The sequence below is a fragment of the Anomaloglossus baeobatrachus genome, chromosome 5, assembly GCF_048569485.1.
Source record: "Anomaloglossus baeobatrachus isolate aAnoBae1 chromosome 5, aAnoBae1.hap1, whole genome shotgun sequence".
Classification (NCBI taxonomy): Eukaryota; Metazoa; Chordata; class Amphibia; order Anura; family Aromobatidae; genus Anomaloglossus; species Anomaloglossus baeobatrachus.
Window position 1 is genome coordinate 106879834 of NC_134357.1, and position 17932 is coordinate 106897765.

At 49.9% G+C, this 17932-nt stretch overlaps 1 protein-coding gene across 2 annotated transcripts in view; it reads left to right on the forward strand.

Annotated features, from left to right (window-relative positions):
* The window catches only part of KIF20B (kinesin family member 20B), a 340877-nt gene that overhangs the window by 299377 nt on the left and 23568 nt on the right, over positions 1 to 17932 (forward strand). For both annotated transcript variants that reach the window (XM_075348747.1, XM_075348748.1), the window contains one exon: positions 17386 to 17454. In XM_075348747.1, the coding sequence (XP_075204862.1) occupies positions 17386 to 17454 (69 nt within the window). The remainder of the gene's footprint in view (positions 1 to 17385; positions 17455 to 17932) is intronic.

Sequence of the window (17932 nt, forward strand, 5' to 3'; positions counted from 1 at the left end):
CACGAAGCCGCGTCCTCAGAAGAACGGAGGAGCCGCTGCCACTAAGGCAGCCTCCTCTTGACTATCTGGCTGCGCCAGCAACGTCCTTGGTCGGTGGCAGGCTCTCCCACTTTGGCGACGTGTGGTTTCAACACGTCTCCGATCAGTGGGTGCGGGATATCATCTCCCACGGCTACAGGATAGAATTTTCTTCCAGCCCGCCAAACAGATTTTTTCTGTCCACTCCCCCCTGCTCCAAAGCCGCCGCCTTCTCCCAGGCCGTGGCATCCTTGCAGGCCAACGGAGTAATTGTACCGGTTCCCGCCCTGGAACGGTTCAGAGGTTTCTACTCAAACCTCTTCCTAGTCCCCAAGAAGGACGGTTCCTTCCGGCCCATCCTGGATCTCAAGCTTCTCAACAAGCATGTTCAGGTGCGGCACTTTCGCATGGAATCTCTGCGATCGGTCATTGCCTCAATGACCCAAGGAGATTTTCTAGCATCCATCGACATCAGAGATGCCTATCTGCATGTGCCAATTGCAGTTTCACACCAGCGTTGGCTACGTTTTGCAATCGGAGAGGAACATTTCCAATTCGTGGCTCTCCCCTTCGGGTTAGCCACGGCCCCTCGTGTATTCACCAAGGTCATGGCAGCAGTGGTTGCGGTTCTGCACCTCCAGGGGTTGGCAGTGATTCCTTACCTGGACGACCTTCTAGTCAAGGCTACATCCAGTGCAGACTGTCAGCGGAGTGTCTCGCTCACTCTCGCCACGCTTGTTCAATTCGGGTGGCTTGTCAATCTGCCCAAGTCCACTCTGACCACGACCCAGAAACTTACGTACCTAGGGATGCAATTCGAGACTCTGCCGGCACTTGTGAAGCTTCCCTTAGTCAAACAGCAGTCCCTTCATCTGGCGGTGCGCTCTCTGTTGAAGCCCCGCCGTCATTCCATCAGGCACCTCATGCAGGTGCTGGGTCAGATGGTGGCGTCAATGGAAGCGGTTCCCTTTGCCCAGTTCCATCTGCGTCCCCTGCAGCTGGACATTCTCCGCTGTTGGGACAAGCGGACCTCTTCCCTGCACAGGCTAGTGGCTCTGTCGCCACAGACCAGGAGCTCTCTTCAGTGGTGGCTTCGGCCCCTCTCTCTGTCCCAGGGACGCTCCTTTCTGGCCCCGCCCTGGGTGATTCTCACCACGGATGCCAGTCTATCCGGCTGGGGAGCAGTGTTTCTCCACCACCAAGCACAGGGCACTTGGACTTCGTCCGAATCAGCCCTCTCGATCAATGTGCTGGAAATCAAAGCTGTGCTCCTAGCTCTCGTAGCCTTTCACCACCTGTTGGCGGGCAAGCACATTCGAGTCCAGTCAGACAACGCGACAGCAGTTGCCTACATCAATCACCAGGGCGGGACTCGCAGCCGCCTAGCAATGTTGGAAGTTCAACGTATCCTTCAGTGGGCGGAGGACTCCAAGTCCACCATATCCGCAGTCCACATCCCAGGCGTAGAAAACTGGGAGGCAGATTATCTCAGCCGTCAAACCGTGGACAGCGGCGAGTGGGCCCTGCATCCGGCAGTGTTCCGGTCAATCTGCCACAAGTGGGGCACTCCGGAAGTGGATCTAATGGCATCCCGGCACAACAACAAGGTCCCGGTTTACGTGGCTCGCTCCCACGATCCTCAGGCCTTGGCGGCGGACGCGCTGGTTCAGGATTGGTCCCAGTTCCGTCTGGCCTACGTGTTTCCCCCTCTAACTCTCTTGCCCAGAGTCCTGCGCAAGATCAGAATGGAGGGCCGTCGGGTCATAATCATTGCTCCAGACTGGCCCAGGCGAGCTTGGTACCCAGTGTAATAAAGCAGGAGAGAAGCAAAGTCCTGCACCACCGCAGATTACCTGCAATATCGCTTGCGGTACCGCCTGTGCCTGTGCTCGGGTGGAGAGCCTGGAGGGTCTGACAATCCAAGAGCGGGGTGCTGGTCATAAGGCAAAGTCCATTGATGAAGCGTGAGAGTAGAAAGAGACCGCACTCAATCCGCTGTGAAGGATTTCTTTATTCAAACACGTGCAGAGTGGAGGGCTGGAGACACACTGTGAGCTGGCTCCTCAAGAATGGACGACAGCTGTTTCGCCCAAATTGGGCTTCCACAGGTCCACATGTGGAGCTACGGCTACACCCCTTTTAAAGGAGTGCTCACAGATTGCCCCAGACCACATAAAAACAAATAGGAGATTTGTGTATGCATATAAAATACATGTATCCATTTCCATGCATGAATTTACAACAAATTTTAAACATATAAAAGAACACACTTGAATAAAATGAAGCAATGGGTGATAGACAGGCAGAACTATCATAGGAACACAGATAGATCCACACGATCGTTTAACCCTTGGGGGCCCTGTGCCCCATAATTAATAATTAACCTAGCCTCCTCTTGTAGCAACAATTTGTGCAGGTCGCCCCCCTTCAAAGGGAGGGAGACCTTTTTAAGGCCGGCAAAACGCAAAACGTCGGGGTCACCATCATGACAATCCTGGATATGGGAAATTAATCTGGGAGAACCTTTCCCTGATGTTATTGAACTGTAATGTTCCCTGAATCGCACATATAAGCATCTTATAGTCTTGCCTATGTAGAACCTGCCACAAGGGCAGAGCACCACATAGACCACAAACTTGGTTTTGCATGAGATGAATTGATGGACAGTATGCAAGTGCGGGCCGACTTGTACGGAGCGACCTTTTAAATGCTGGCTGCAAAAACGACACTGACCGCACCGGTAATTCCCTGGTGGGCAGCATTTGTCTAGCCAGGTTGTCGAATTGGTAAGTCTGTTCCTCACAAGTCTGTCCCGCAAATTGCCGCATCGTCTGAACGATACCAAAGGATTGGACATTGTCCTATCAGATAAAGCCGGATCATTCTTCAAGATGTGCCAATTTCTGCAAAGAGCAGTTCTAATGGCATGCTCCAGAGGTCCAAATTTAAAATTAAAGACAAACCTACCCAAATTGTCAACACATTTTCTGGTGCGGTTTTTACGGATAGACGTGGCGCCGTCTGATCTAGCTCTCTCACAGGCTGAATCAATCAGTTTTTTTAGGTAACCTCTTTGATGCAATCTAATCTTCAACTCCTGAGATTGTTGAAAAAAAGATTCCTCTGAACTGTTTGCTCTACGTACTCTCAGGAATTGACTGTAGGGCAAACCCGTCTTAATGTGGAGGGGGTGGGCACTTTGATAATGAAGAAGGGAGTTTGATGCCGTCGGCTTTCTGAACAACCTTGTACAAATATCGCCCTCCTTGATAGAAACCTCAATATCTAAAAAATTGAGAGTATCGCCACCATATGAGGAAGTAAAGGACATATTCATAGTGTTACAAGTGTTGAGATAGGACACGAAATCTGCAAAAAGGACCTCAGTGCCAGCCCACACTATGAATATGTCGTCCACATACCTCAAAAAATGGCGAATATATTTCAAAAAAGGGTTGGTGTCAGAAAAAACATATTTGCTTTCAAAGGAGCCCAAAAAAATATTGGCCATGGCACAAGAGACAGGGGTACCCATAGCGGTACCCCTGCACTGCAAGTACCAACTGTCCAAAAACATGAAAGCGTTTTTAGATAAAACGAAATCAAGGGCTTCCTCAATGAAACTGCAAAACAACGCATCTTTTCCAGTCTGCGCCACCAAATCCCTAACCGTCTGTATACCCAAATTCTGAGGAATGCGGGTATACAGACTCTCCACATCAATCGAGGTTAAAGCAAAGCCCTCCTGCCATGTCATACCCTTTAGCAGTGTTAAAAAATCACTGCTATCTTGACATAAGAGGGGATATGACTCATAATTGGTCTTAACAGCCAGTCCAAATAGTGCGACAAAGGCTCTGTTAAAGAGCCGATGCCGGCCACTATTGGGCGACCAGGTGGATTATCCCTGCTCTTATGTATCTTTGGTATGCAATACCAGTGGGGCTTTGTAGGAAAAGGAGGAATTAGTTTATCAGCCTGTGAGCGAGACAGAAAACCTAGCCCCACGTATTTGTCCAGCAACCGCACCAAAGATTTCTTAAAATCTTGAATAGGATTTGCAGAAAGAGGACAATAGGTAGATCTGTCCATTAATTGTCTATTGCATTCCTGGATGTAATCATGTTTAGGAAGGAGGACAACGTTGCCCCCCTTGTCAGCCTCGCGGAACACCGTGTCCTCCCAACCCTGCATGATACATATCGCAGCCTGTTCTTTTTGACTTAGATTCTGGATCGGCCTGGCGTACACCAATGACTCAACATCCTTCAAGACAGCTTCCTGATATAAATCAATCAAATTTCCAGGTACAGTAGGGGGACAAAAATCCGATTTTATCCCCTTAGTAAACCTTTCCAAACCTGGACTATTGCTGGAACCCACAATATCAGTTGAAACATTTGGCTCATTCAAGCTGAGCAACAATTCAGCGTCTTGAAGGATCCCAGAATCAAAAGCCCCTATCAGACCGGTCCGAGAATCAGCTATACTGCACGGAACATGTCCAGCAGGCGCTGTATGAGCTGTATTAGGCGCCATTTGGAAATGTTTGTGCAGATGGATCTTTCTAATAGCCTTAAAAAGATCAATCTTGAACTCAGCAAAATCGAACTTTTCCGGAATGCAATATTTAAAACCTTTAATTAATACAGAGACCATATCTGGAGTAAGAGTATGGGATGTTAGATTGATGATCGCATCGGTAGGGGGACAAGAAGTAGATTGGAAACTTAATTCCTCCAAGTTACAGACTTCCTCTTGCGACCTCTGCCCCGTGTGCCTTTTCCTGCCCCCCCGTCGGATCCGTTTCCTAAAGGGGTGGTGGGTGCAGCACCATGGGGATTAATACTAGAGGGGCCCGAGATCACGTCCTCAGATCCACTGGATTCCGAGTCCGTGGTCCAGTACCCCCTGTTAGAGCCAGCACTACCTCGTTTTTTTATGTGCGCTCTCTGTCTATAATTATGTGGCCCATCTTTTGTCCAACAAAAAATCTGTTTCTTTTCATAATCCTTCTTGTCCCTCAGGAACTTTTCCCTTTTTCTATGTTTTATTTCCGTCTGTACGGTCACCAAGCGTTTATCCAGCCTCTGACTAAAGGTGTTCCAATCATCCGCTGACATCCGTGCTTGGGTGTCATGCTTCAACGTATCTAATTCAGCAACCAATGCAGCATAATTATCCTTGTTTTTATCTAATACTAAATGCAGTAATTTTCTAGAACACTCTAACTGAATGTTTTCCCACTGCACAGTAAACGTGGGATCCTCCTGGAAATGAGAAAGAGTCTTTATGACCCGGAGTCCACGTGGCACACGATCACAATCGACATATGACTGCAGGGATTGAATAGTCCAAAACAATCTAACTTCTTTTTCCGCCAGAGTCTGTATCTGGAATTCCAGAGTTTTAACACCCAAAACTGCAGTGTCTTTCTTAAAATTGCAATCTCCAAAGAAGGAGCCAGCATCAGCACGTCCAGCTAATAGGCCCGTGGTAGTGGACGGTACACCACCGCTGCTCTCCATATCCTCCATATCACAGGTTAAATCACAGTGCGGTAATTGAAAAAACCGCAACAAACGCGGAAAGTCCCGGAAATTCCCAGCGGTGTGCAACAGGGACTGGAAACAACAAATAGTGTAATAAAGCAGGAGAGAAGCAAAGTCCTGCACCACCGCAGATTACCTGCAATATCGCTTGCGGTACCGCCTGTGCCTGTGCTCGGGTGGAGAGCCTGGAGGGTCCGACAATCCAAGAGCGGGGTGCTGGTCATAAGGCAAAGTCCATTGATGAAGCGTGAGAGTAGAAAGAGACCGCACTCAATCCGCTGTGAAGGATTTCTTTATTCAAACACGTGCAGAGTGGAGGGCTGGAGACACACTGTGAGCTGGCTCCTCAAGAATGGACGGCAGCTGTTTCGCCCAAATTGGGCTTCCACAGGTCCACATGTGGAGCTACGGCTACACCCCTTTTTTTGAAATATATTCGCCATTTTTTGAGGTATGTGGACGACATATTCATAGTGTGGGCTGGCACTGAGGTCCTTTTTGCAGATTTCGTGTCCTATCTCAACACTTGTAACACTATGAATATGTCCTTTACTTCCTCATATGGTGGCGATACTCTCAATTTTTTAGATATTGAGGTTTCTATCAAGGAGGGCGATATTTGTACAAGGTTGTTCAGAAAGCCGACGGCATCAAACTCCCTTCTTCATTATCAAAGTGCCCACCCCCTCCACATTAAGACGGGTTTGCCCTACAGTCAATTCCTGAGAGTACGTAGAGCAAACAGTTCAGAGGAATCTTTTTTTCAACAATCTCAGGAGTTGAAGATTAGATTGCATCAAAGAGGTTACCCAAAAAAACTGATTGATTCAGCCTGTGAGAGAGCTAGATCAGACGGCGCCACGTCTATCCGTAAAAACCGCACCAGAAAATGTGTTGACAATTTGGGTAGGTTTGTCTTTAATTTTAAATTTGGACCTCTGGAGCATGCCATTAGAACTGCTCTTTGCAGAAATTGGCACATCTTGAAGAATGATCCGGCTTTATCTGATAGGACAATGTCCAATCCTTTGGTATCGTTCAGACGATGCGGCAATTTGCGGGACAGACTTGTGAGGAACAGACTTACCAATTCGACAACCTGGCTAGACAAATGCTGCCCACCAGGGAATTACCGGTGCGGTCAGTGTCGTTTTTGCAGCCAGCATTTAAAAGGTCGCTCCGTACAAGTCGGCCCGCACTTGCATACTGTCCATCAATTCATCTCATGCAAAACCAAGTTTGTGGTCTATGTGGTGCTCTGCCCTTGTGGCAGGTTCTACATAGGCAAGACTATAAGATGCTTATATGTGCGATTCAGGGAACATTACAGTTCAATAACATCAGGGAAAGGTTCTCCCAGATTAATTTCCCATATCCAGGATTGTCATGATGGTGACCCCGACGTTTTGCGTTTTGCCGGCCTTAAAAAGGTCTCCCTCCCTTTGAAGGGGGGCGACCTGCACAAATTGTTGCTACAAGAGGAGGCTAGGTTAATTATTAATTATGGGGCACAGGGCCCCCAAGGGTTAAACGATCGTGTGGATCTATCTGTGTTCCTATGATAGTTCTGCCTGTCTATCACCCATTGCTTCATTTTATTCAAGTGTGTTCTTTTATATGTTTAAAATTTGTTGTAAATTCATGCATGGAAATGGATACATGTATTTTATATGCATACACAAATCTCCTATTTGTTTTTATGTGGTCTGGGGCAATCTGTGAGCACTCCTTTAAAAGGGGTGTAGCCGTAGCTCCACATGTGGACCTGTGGAAGCCCAATTTGGGCGAAACAGCTGTCGTCCATTCTTGAGGAGCCAGCTCACAGTGTGTCTCCAGCCCTCCACTCTGCACGTGTTTGAATAAAGAAATCCTTCACAGCGGATTGAGTGCGGTCTCTTTCTACTCTCACGCTTCATCAATGAGCTTGGTACCCAGACCTGCTCCGTCTGTCCGTAGAGGTGCCATGGCATCTCCCGGACCGCCCAGACCTTCTCTCACAAGGTCCGTTTTTCCGCCAGAATTCTGCGGCTCTCAGATTGACGGCGTGGCTCTTGAGTCCTGGATCCTGACGGCTTCAGGCATTCCTTCCGAGGTCATCTCCACTATGACTCAGGCTCGGAAGTCTTCCTCGGCCAGGATTTACCACAGGATTTGGAGAATTTTCCTGTCCTGGTGTCGCTCTTCCGGCCAAGCTCCTTGGCCGTTTTCCTTGCCGACCATCCTGTCCTTTCTACAGTCCGGTCTGCAGCTAGGACTATCCCTCAATTCCCTCAAGGGTCAGGTTTCGGCTCTGTCAGTGTTGTTCCAGCGGCGTATCGCCCGACTGGCCCAGGTGCGCACCTTCATGCAGGGCGCATTTCACATCATTCCGCCTTACCGGCGGCTTCTGGATCCCTGGGACCTTAATCTGGTCCTCACGGCCTTACAGAAACCCCCCTTTGAGCCTCTTAGGGAGGTTTCTTTGTTTCGACTTTCACAGAAAGTGGTCTTTCTGGTAGCCATAACTTCTCTCAGGAGAGTCTCTGATTTGGCTGCGCTCTCTTCGGAGTCACCCTTTTTGGTTTTTCACCAAGACAAGGTGGTTCTCCGTCCGACTCCGGACTTTCTCCCTAAGGTGGTGTCTCCTTTCCACCTTAACCAGGACATTTCATTGTCTTCCCTTTGTCCGGCCCCTGTGCATCGCTTTGAGAAGGCGTTGCATACTTTAGATTTGGTGCGGGCGCTCCGGATCTATGTGTCACGCACCGCTGCTCTTAGGCGGTGCACCTCTCTTTTTGTGCTGACCACAGGTCAGCGCAAGGGTCTCTCGGCTTCTAAACTGACCCTAGCTCGTTGGATTAGGTCGGCCATATCCGATGCCTACCAATGTTCTCAGGTGCCTCCCCCGCCGGGGATTAAGGCGCACTCGACCAGAGCGGTCGGTGCCTCTTGGGCTTTCAGGCACCAGGCTACGGCTCAGCAGGTCTGTCAGGCTGCCACTTGGTCTAGTCTGCACACCTTTTCGAAGCACTACCAAGTGCATGCTCATGCTTCGGCAGATGCGAGCTTGGGCAGACGCATCCTTCAGGCGGCTGTCGCCCATTTGTGAAGTTAGGTTTTGCCTACTTCTCAGTTTTCTGTTTATTTCCCACCCATGGACTGCTTTGAGACGTCCCATGGTCTGGGTCTCCCATAAGGAACGATGAAGAAAAAGAGAATTTTGTTTACTTACCGTAAATTCTTTATCTTATAGTTCCGACATGGGAGACCCAGCTCCCTCCCTGTTGCCTGTTGGCAGTTCTTGTTCTGTGTGTTTTCACCGGCTGTTGTTGTAGACAGAGGTTCCGGTTATTCCGGGTTTTACTCTATCTCTACTTGTGGGTGGATGTCCTCCTTTAGCTTTTGCACTAAACTGGCTAGATTTGGTCATCCAGGGGGTGTATATGCTCGGAGGGAGGAGCTACACTTTTTAGTGTAGTACTTTGTGTGTCCTCCGGAGGCAGAAGCTATACACCATGGTCTGGGTCTCCCATGTCGGAACTATAAGAAAAAGAATTTACGGTAAGTAAACAAAATTCTCTTTTTCTTCAGCGCTCTATTGGGAGACCCAGACGATTGGGGTATAGCTACTGCCCTCCGGAGGCCACACAAAGCACTACACTAAAAAGTGCAAGGCCCCTCCCCTTCTGGCTATACCCCCCCGTGGTATCACGGGTTCTCCAGTTTTCAAGCTTTGTGCGAAGGAGGTCAGACATCCACGCATAGCTCCACAGATTTTAGTCAGCAGTAGCTGCTGACTATTTCGGATGGAAGAAAAGAGGGCCCATATAGGGCCCCCAGCATGCTCCCTTCTCACCCGTGGATGGTGTTGTAAGGTTGAGGTACCTATTGCTGGTACAGGGGCTGGAGCCCCACATGCTGTTTTCCTTCCACATCCCCTTGTAGGGCTCTGTGGAAGTGGGATCCTGCCGGCCTCTAAGCTCTGACGCCGGGCTCCATCCACAGACCCATAGCACCTGATGGATACGGAGCAGGAGTACAATCAGGGACAAGGCCCTGCATCATACAGGTACTCTGTGTCCCCGGCAGGCACAGACACACTCCGGGCTGGCTGGGTGTTGTAGTGCGCCGGGGACCGTAACGATTGAGTTGGTGTTCCTGCAGTTTACTGGGGGACTTTTGTGTTGTGGGAACGCAGCGCCGACCCCCACTGGACCGGCGGCGCTGCTGTGACTTGTAGTGCGCCGGGGACACGCCGACCGCGCTTTTACGGCGGCGGCGTTTATAAATCCAGTCCCCGGCTTTTGCGGCCTAGCTCCGCTTCGTTCCCGCCCCCACCCTGTCAATCAGGGTAGGGGAGAGACGCTGTTTCGCAGCAGCGACGAGGGCTGGAGCCTGATTTACATGCTCCAGCCCTCTCACTAGGCACAGAGGGAAGCAGGCTTCCCGCTCTTAGCCAGGAACGCCCAGGGCCCGCCCCCCCTCCTCTCCCAGGACGCCGGCAGCCATTACATGCAGTCTGGCTAGAGGAAGGACGCAAGGCTCTGGGAGACCTGGACTAGGGGGCTTTTGGATACCACACACCCGCTCTTAAGCGGGCGGTAAGCGGCATTTCAGCTGGCCCCTCTAGTGCCTCAGTGTGTATTGGTGTACTGTGTCACCAGATATATATATTTATTTATTTCTTGCACTGTGAGGTCGCTCCCTGGCTGGATACCCCAGATCGCTCTGAGGAGGCAGCAACATGTCATCCACAAAACGCAAGGCTGCCAAGGCTAGGGCTGTGTACACTGCGTGTGCTGCATGTGGGGCTGCTCTACCAGCAGGTTCCAAAGACCCCCATTGTGTGCAATGCTCAGATCCGGTGCTGCTTCGCCAGCCGGAGTCCGGAGGGGTAGTGACCCAGGCTGAGACGCTTGTAAGTCCTGCCCCGGTGTCAGGGACAGACTTTGCAGTTTTTGCTGATGGAATGTCTGTGACTATGGCAAAAATCCTTGAAACTTTGCAATCCATGACTGGGGCTCAGTCTATGGACACGGCGAGGTCTCTGTCCTCTAATCCCCCTCAGTTGGAATTAATCCAGACTGCAAGGGGGTCCCCGGCTTCACAAGCTGAGGATTATGACTCAGATGATAGCCCCAGCCACCCTAAGCGAGCTCGCTGGGAAAGACCCTCAACGTCATCACACTGCTCAGGGTCTCAGCGCAATCAGTCGCCCTGTGATGCGTCTGAAGAGAGTGATCAGGAGTCTTATCCTGGAACCCCTCTCAATCTGGATACCCCGGATGGGGACGCCATGGTAAACGAGCTTATCTCAGCCATCAATAGACTGTTGGATATTTCTCCCCCAGCTCCTTCTGCAGAGGAGGCAGCTGCAGAGCAGGAGAAGTTTCGTTTCCTCTATCCCAAGCGTAAATTGAGTGCTTTCTTGGATCACTCTGACTTCAGAGAGTCAATCCAGAAACACGACGCTCATCCAGAAAGGCGTTTCTCTAAACGTTCTAAGGATACACGTTTTCCTTTCCCCCCTGATGTGGTCAAGCGCTGGACCCAGTGTCCAAAAGTAGACCCCCCGATTTCCAAACTTGCAGCTAGATCCATAGTTGGAGTGGAGGATGGCGCTTCACTTAAGGATGCCAATGACAGACAGATGGACCTTTGGTTAAAATCTGTCTATGAAGCTATCGGCGCGTCGTTTGCTCCAGCATTCGCAGCCGTATGGGCACTCCAAGCTATTTCAGCTGGTTTAGCAAAAGTGGATGCTATCATACATCCAGCGGTGCCGCAAGTGGCGTCCCTTACCTCGCAGATGTCTGCGTTTGCGTCTTACGCTATCAATGCGGTCCTAGAATCTACCAGCCGCACCTCAATGGCGTCCGCCAATTCGGTAGTTTTGCGCAGAGCCTTGTGGTTAAAGGACTGGAAAGCAGATGCTGGTTCCAAAAAATGTTTAACCAGCTTACCTTTATCTAGAGATAGACTGTTTGGCGAGCCATTGGCTGACATCATTAAACAGTCCAAGGGTAAAGACTCTTCCTTACCCCAGCCCAGATCAAGCAAACCTCAGCAGAAAAAATGGCAGCAGAGGTTTCAGTCCTTTCGAGGTTCGGGCAAGACACAATTCTCCTCGTCCAAAGGGACTCAGAGGACGCAAAGAGTCTCAGATTCCTGGCGGGCTCACGCACGCCCCAAGAAAGCAAATGGAGGAACCGCTTCCAAAGCGGCTACCTCATGACTTCCAGCCCCCCCCCCTCCGCATCTCCGGTCGGGGGCAGGCTCTCCCGCTTTTCCGACATTTGGATGTCACAGGTCACAGACCGGTGGGTGACAAACATTTTGTCTCGCGGGTACAGAATCGAGTTCAGTTCTCGTCCTCCAGCTCGGTTCTTCAGAACCTCCCCACATCCAGACCGAGCAGATGCCCTGCTGCAGGCGGTGGACTCCCTAAGAGCGGAAGGAGTAGTGGTTCCTGTACCGCCTCAGGAACAAGGGCGAGGGTTTTACTCCAATCTCTTTGTGGTTCCAAAAAAGGACGGCTCGTTCCGTCCTGTTCTGGATCTAAAGCTGCTCAACAAGCATGTGAACGCCAGACGGTTCCGGATGGAAACCCTCCGCTCTGTCGTTGCCTCAATGTCTCAAGGAGACTTCCTTGCCTCAATAGACATCAAAGATGCCTATCTCCACGTGCCAATTGCTACAGAACATCAACGTTTTCTACGTTTTGTGATAGGAAACGACCATCTTCAGTTCGTAGCTCTGCCATTCGGTCTGGCGACAGCCCCCCGGGTCTTCACCAAGGTCATGGCGGCGGTGGTAGCAGTCTTGCACTCTCAGGGACACTCGGTGATCCCTTACCTAGACGATCTACTTGTCAAGGCACCTTCTCAAGAGGCATGCCAACTCAGTCTACATGCTACGCTGGAGACTCTACAGACGTTCGGATGGATCATCAACTTTCCAAAGTCGAATCTGTCACCGTCACAGTCGCTAACGTATCTTGGCATGGAGTTTCATACTCGAGCAGCGAGAGTGAAGCTTCCGCTGAACAAGCAGCGGTCCCTACAGACAGGGGTGCAATCTCTCCTTCAGGGTCAGTCGCACCCCTTGCGGCGCCTCATGCACTTCCTCGGGAAGATGGTGGCAGCCATGGAAGCAGTTCCCTTTGCGCAGTTTCATCTGCGCCCACTTCAATGGGACATTCTCCGCCAATGGGACGGGAAGTCAACGTCCCTGGACAGGAAAGTCTCTCTTTCCCAGACGGCCAAGGACTCTCTACAATGGTGGCTCCTTCCCACCTCATTGTCTCAGGGAAGATCCTTCCTGCCCCCATCCTGGGCAGTGGTCACGACAGATGCGAGTCTGTCAGGGTGGGGAGCAGTGTTTCTCCACCACAGGGCCCAGGGGACGTGGACTCCGCAGGAGTCCACCCTTCAGATCAATGTTCTGGAAATCAGGGCAGTGTATCTTGCCCTACTGGCCTTCCAACAGTGGCTGGAAGGAAAGCAGATCCGAATCCAGTCGGACAACTCCACAGCGGTGGCATACATCAACCACCAAGGAGGGACGCGCAGTCGGCAAGCATTCCAAGAAGTCCGGCGCATTCTAATGTGGGTGGAGGACACAGCATCCACCATATCCGCGGTTCACATCCCAGGCGTAGAAAATTGGGAAGCAGACTTCCTCAGTCGCCAGGGCATGGACGCAGGGGAGTGGTCCCTTCACCCGGACGTGTTTCAGGAAATCTGTCGCCGATGGGGAGTGCCGGACGTCGACCTAATGGCGTCCCGGCACAACAACAAGGTCCCGGCATTCATGGCGAGGTCGCGCGATCAAAGAGCTCTGGCGGCAGACGCATTAGTTCAAGATTGGTCGCAGTTCCGGCTCCCATACGTCTTCCCACCTCTGGCACTCTTGCCCAGAGTGTTACGCAAGATCAGATCCGATTGCAGCCGCGTCATACTCGTCGCCCCAGACTGGCCGAGGAGATCGTGGTATCCGGATCTGTGGCATCTCACGGTCGGTCGACCGTGGTCACTGCCAGACCGACCAGACTTACTGTCCCAAGGGCCGTTTTTCCATCAGAATTCTGCGGCCCTGAACCTGACTGTGTGGCCATTGAGTCCTGGATCCTAGCGTCCGCAGGATTATCTCAAGGAGTCGTAGCCACAATGAGACAAGCTAGGAAGTCAACGTCTGCTAAGATCTACCACAGAACGTGGAAGATTTTCTTATCCTGGTGCTCTGCACAGAGAGTATCTATCCCCTTGGCCATTTGCATTGCCCACCTTTCTTTCCTTCCTGCAATCGGGGTTGGAAAAGGGCTTGTCGCTCAGCTCCCTTAAAGGGCAAGTCTCGGCACTATCTGTGTTTTTTCAGAAGCGTCTAGCACGTCTTCCTAAGGTGCGCACGTTCCTACAGGGGGTCTGTCATATTGTGCCCCCGTACAAGCGGCCGTTAGATCCATGGGATCTGAACAGAGTACTAGTTGCTCTGCAAAAGCCGCCCTTCGAGCCTCTAAAGGACGTTTCCTTTTCTCGCCTGTCACAGAAAGTGGCGTTTCTTGTTGCGATCACATCGCTTCGGCGAGTGTCTGAGCTGGCAGCTCTGTCATCCAAGGCTCCCTTCCTGGTGTTCCACCAGGACAAGGTAGTGCTGCGCCCCATTCCGGAGTTTCTCCCTAAGGTCGTATCCTCGTTTCATCTTAATCAGGATATATCCTTGCCTTCCTTTTGTCCTCAGCCGGTTCACCGGTATGAGAAAGACTTACGTTTGCTAGATCTGGTGAGAGCACTCAGAATCTATATTTCTCGCACGGCGCCTATCCGCCGTTCAGATGCACTTTTTGTCCTTGTCGCTGGACAGCGCAAGGGGTCGCAGGCTTCTAAAGCCACCCTGGCTCGATGGATCAAAGAACCAATTCTGGAAGCCTACCGTTCTGCTGGGCTTCCGGTTCCTTCAGGGCTGAAAGCCCACTCAACCAGAGCTGTGGGTGCGTCCTGGGCTTTGCGACACCAGGCTTCGGCTCAACAGGTGTGCCAGGCAGCTACCTGGTCGAGTCTGCACACTTTCACCAAACATTATCAGGTGCATACCTATGCTTCGGCGGATGCCAGCTTAGGTAGAAGAGTCCTGCAGGCGGCAGTGACATCCCCGTAGGGGAGGGCTGTTTTGCAGCTCTAACATGAGGTATCTCTTTACCCACCCAGGGACAGCTTTTGGACGTCCCAATCGTCTGGGTCTCCCAATAGAGCGCTGAAGAAGAAGGGAATTTTGTTACTTACCGTAAATTCCTTTTCTTCTAGCTCTTATTGGGAGACCCAGCACCCGCCCTGTTGTCCTTCGGGATTTTTTTGTTGTTTGCGGGTACACATGTTGTTCATGTTGAACGGTTTTTCAGTTCTCCGACGTTATTCGGAGTTAATTTGTTTAAACCAGTTATTGGCTTCCTCCTTCTTGCTTTGGCACTAAAACTGGAGAACCCGTGATACCACGGGGGGGTATAGCCAGAAGGGGAGGGGCCTTGCACTTTTTAGTGTAGTGCTTTGTGTGGCCTCCGGAGGGCAGTAGCTATACCCCAATCGTCTGGGTCTCCCAATAAGAGCTAGAAGAAAAGGAATTTACGGTAAGTAACAAAATTCCCTTCTTTTTTCATTTCTAATCTCCGTGGTGGAGATGCTGCCTTGTAAAATTTAGGTTATAATTTAGGATAAGCCCAACTGGTCATTAGCAGAGATTTTTATCTGGAGGCAAATATTTTGTCCCCTACATGATGTTGACCAATCATAAGCTGAAGAAGTCATGCAGAAGAAAAAGAACATGTTCTCATTTCTCATCTCTACACTTACTGTGTAATGTAAAACAGAGTAAAGTGTAATTACGGGCGGCACAGTGGTTAGCACTGCAGTCTTGCAGCGCTGTGGTCTTGGGTTCGAATCCCACCAAGGACAACATCTGCAAAGAGTTTGTATGTTCTCCCCGTGTTTGCGTGGCTTTCCTCTGGGTTTTCCGGACCTTAGATTGTGAGCCCCAATGGGAACAGTGTTGCCAATATATGTAAAGAGCTATGAAATTAATAGCGCTATATAAAGGAATAAATATTATATTATAATTTATTATATTACAAACACTTCCAGATCTCCACTCAGTGCAGTCAGTGATGGGGAAGGGGAATACAGCAGAGCTGAGTGTGACTTCAAACACGTCTGCAGCTGTTTTCTCACAGCTCTGCCCCTGCATAACACTAATAATGCCATGAGATGAGATCTAAAAGTGTTTATAATCACTCTCTGTTCTGCTGTATTTCCCTTTTCCCACACTGACTGCCCTGAGCGGCGATCTGGAAGTGTTTGTAATAACATTCAGCTCAGCTGTACTCTTCCCTCACACTGATATTGTCATGAGATGAGATCTGAAGGTGTTTGTAATCATACTCTCAGATTCCAAGAAGTCTAAGGCACCGAAAATCCTCCTACATTGACATTTTTTTTATTGAACCTAGCACATAGGTTGTAAATATGTGGAGGGTTATAAGCACAAATTTGAGTGGTGCACAGAACATTGTTTGATACATGTTATCACACTCATCTCTGTTGTATTTCCCCTTTCCCACAATGACTGCCCTGAGTGTAGATTTTGAAGTGCTTGTAATCACATTTTGCTCTGCTTTATACTACACTGAAGGTGCAGAGATAAGTGCGGTCTATCATTACGTCTCACAGGAGAAAACTGCTCTTCAGACCTCCTAGGGCATGTTCTTTTTCCCCTGCTTGACATCTGCTTATGATTGGTCAGTGTCATACAGGGAACAAAGTAAACATTCCCAGAGAAGAATCTTTAGAAATGCATTATCTTATATTTTACCCTAAAATTTAAAAGTGAATTTCTCTGCCATGGAGATAGTTTCTTAGTTACATAGGTTGGAAAAAAAACTCGCCTAGTTCAGGCCGAAGGCCCGCCTAGTTCAGGCCGAAGGCCCTCCTAGTTCAGGCCGAAGGCCCGCCTAGTTCAGGCCGAAGGCCCTCCTAGTTCAGGCCGAAGACCCTCCTACTTCAGGCCGAAGGCCCTCCTTTTTCAGGCCGAAGGCCCTCCTAGTTCAGGCCGAAGGCCCTCCTAGTTGAGGCGAAGGCCCTCCTAGTTGAGGCGAAGGCCCTCCTAGTTCAGGCGAAGGCCCGCCTAGTTCAGGCCGAAGGCCCGCCTAGTTCAGGCCGAAGGCCCGCCTAGTTCAGGCCGAAGGCCCGCCTAGTTCAGGCCGAAGGCCCGCCTAGTTCAGGCCGAAGGCCCGCCTAGTTCAGGCCGAAGGCCCGCCTAGTTCAGGCCGAAGGCCCGCCTAGTTCAGGCCGAAGGCCCGCCTAGTTCAGGCCGAAGGCCCGCCTAGTTCAGGCCGAAGGCCCGCCTAGTTCAGGCCGAAGGCCCGCCTAGTTCAGGCCGAAGGCCCGCCTAGTTCAGGCCGAAGGCCCGCCTAGTTCAGGCCGAAGGCCCGCCTAGTTCAGACCTAGCAAATCTGGTTAGGTAGCAGCACCCATAATCATGTACAGTAAATAGGATAAAGAAAATAGACAAGAAAATAAATGTTTCTGTTTTTAATTGGCTTTAAAGAAAAGAAAAAAAATCTATGTGATACATTCCCTTCAGATGTATCTGCTGATAGAGCAATTTTCTTCCTGAAAGTAGATTCAATTTCGACTACTTCATCTTAACAAGACCTTCATGCAAGAGCAATCTGCAATGTAATTTCTTGTGTACTCTTACTTGTAACATTACTGAGAAGAAGCTGTCAATTAGTCCAAACGTTGTGACTATAATAATTGTCTGTTTCTCTAATTGATTTTCTTTTAAGACTAAAATGCTCTCCGCCTGCTGGAAAATTAGATGTACAGAGACTGCGGGTTCTGGGAGCATTTGTCAGGTATTGGATTTCTTTTATGAAGTAGGAGAATTCATCACCGATAAATCATAATTCATGTAGAGGCCATTAGTGGTTTTTGTATACTTGCCGGATTTATTTATTAAAGGATCAATGATAACTCTCAAAAGAATAGATCGTTGACTAAATAATAAAAACAAGAACACTTAATTCCTAAATCAGTCAAATATAAGACACGTAAGTTACAATTATTCCCACGTAGACCTTTGGCAGTAAATATTCTCATTATTATTGATGTGAAGTAATCTAATTAAAAAAAAAAATCAACTGCGTTGTTGTGCTATCCCCCCCCCCAAAGAAAAAAAAGGTCTACCCCGACAATCCCAACACATATGGGCTCTCTGGATCCTCGTGCTTAAAGGGAATCTGTCACGAGATTTTGCTCCCCCATCTGAGAGCAGCATAATGTAGAGACAGAGACCCTCACTCCAGCTATGTGTCACTTACTGAGCTGTTTGCT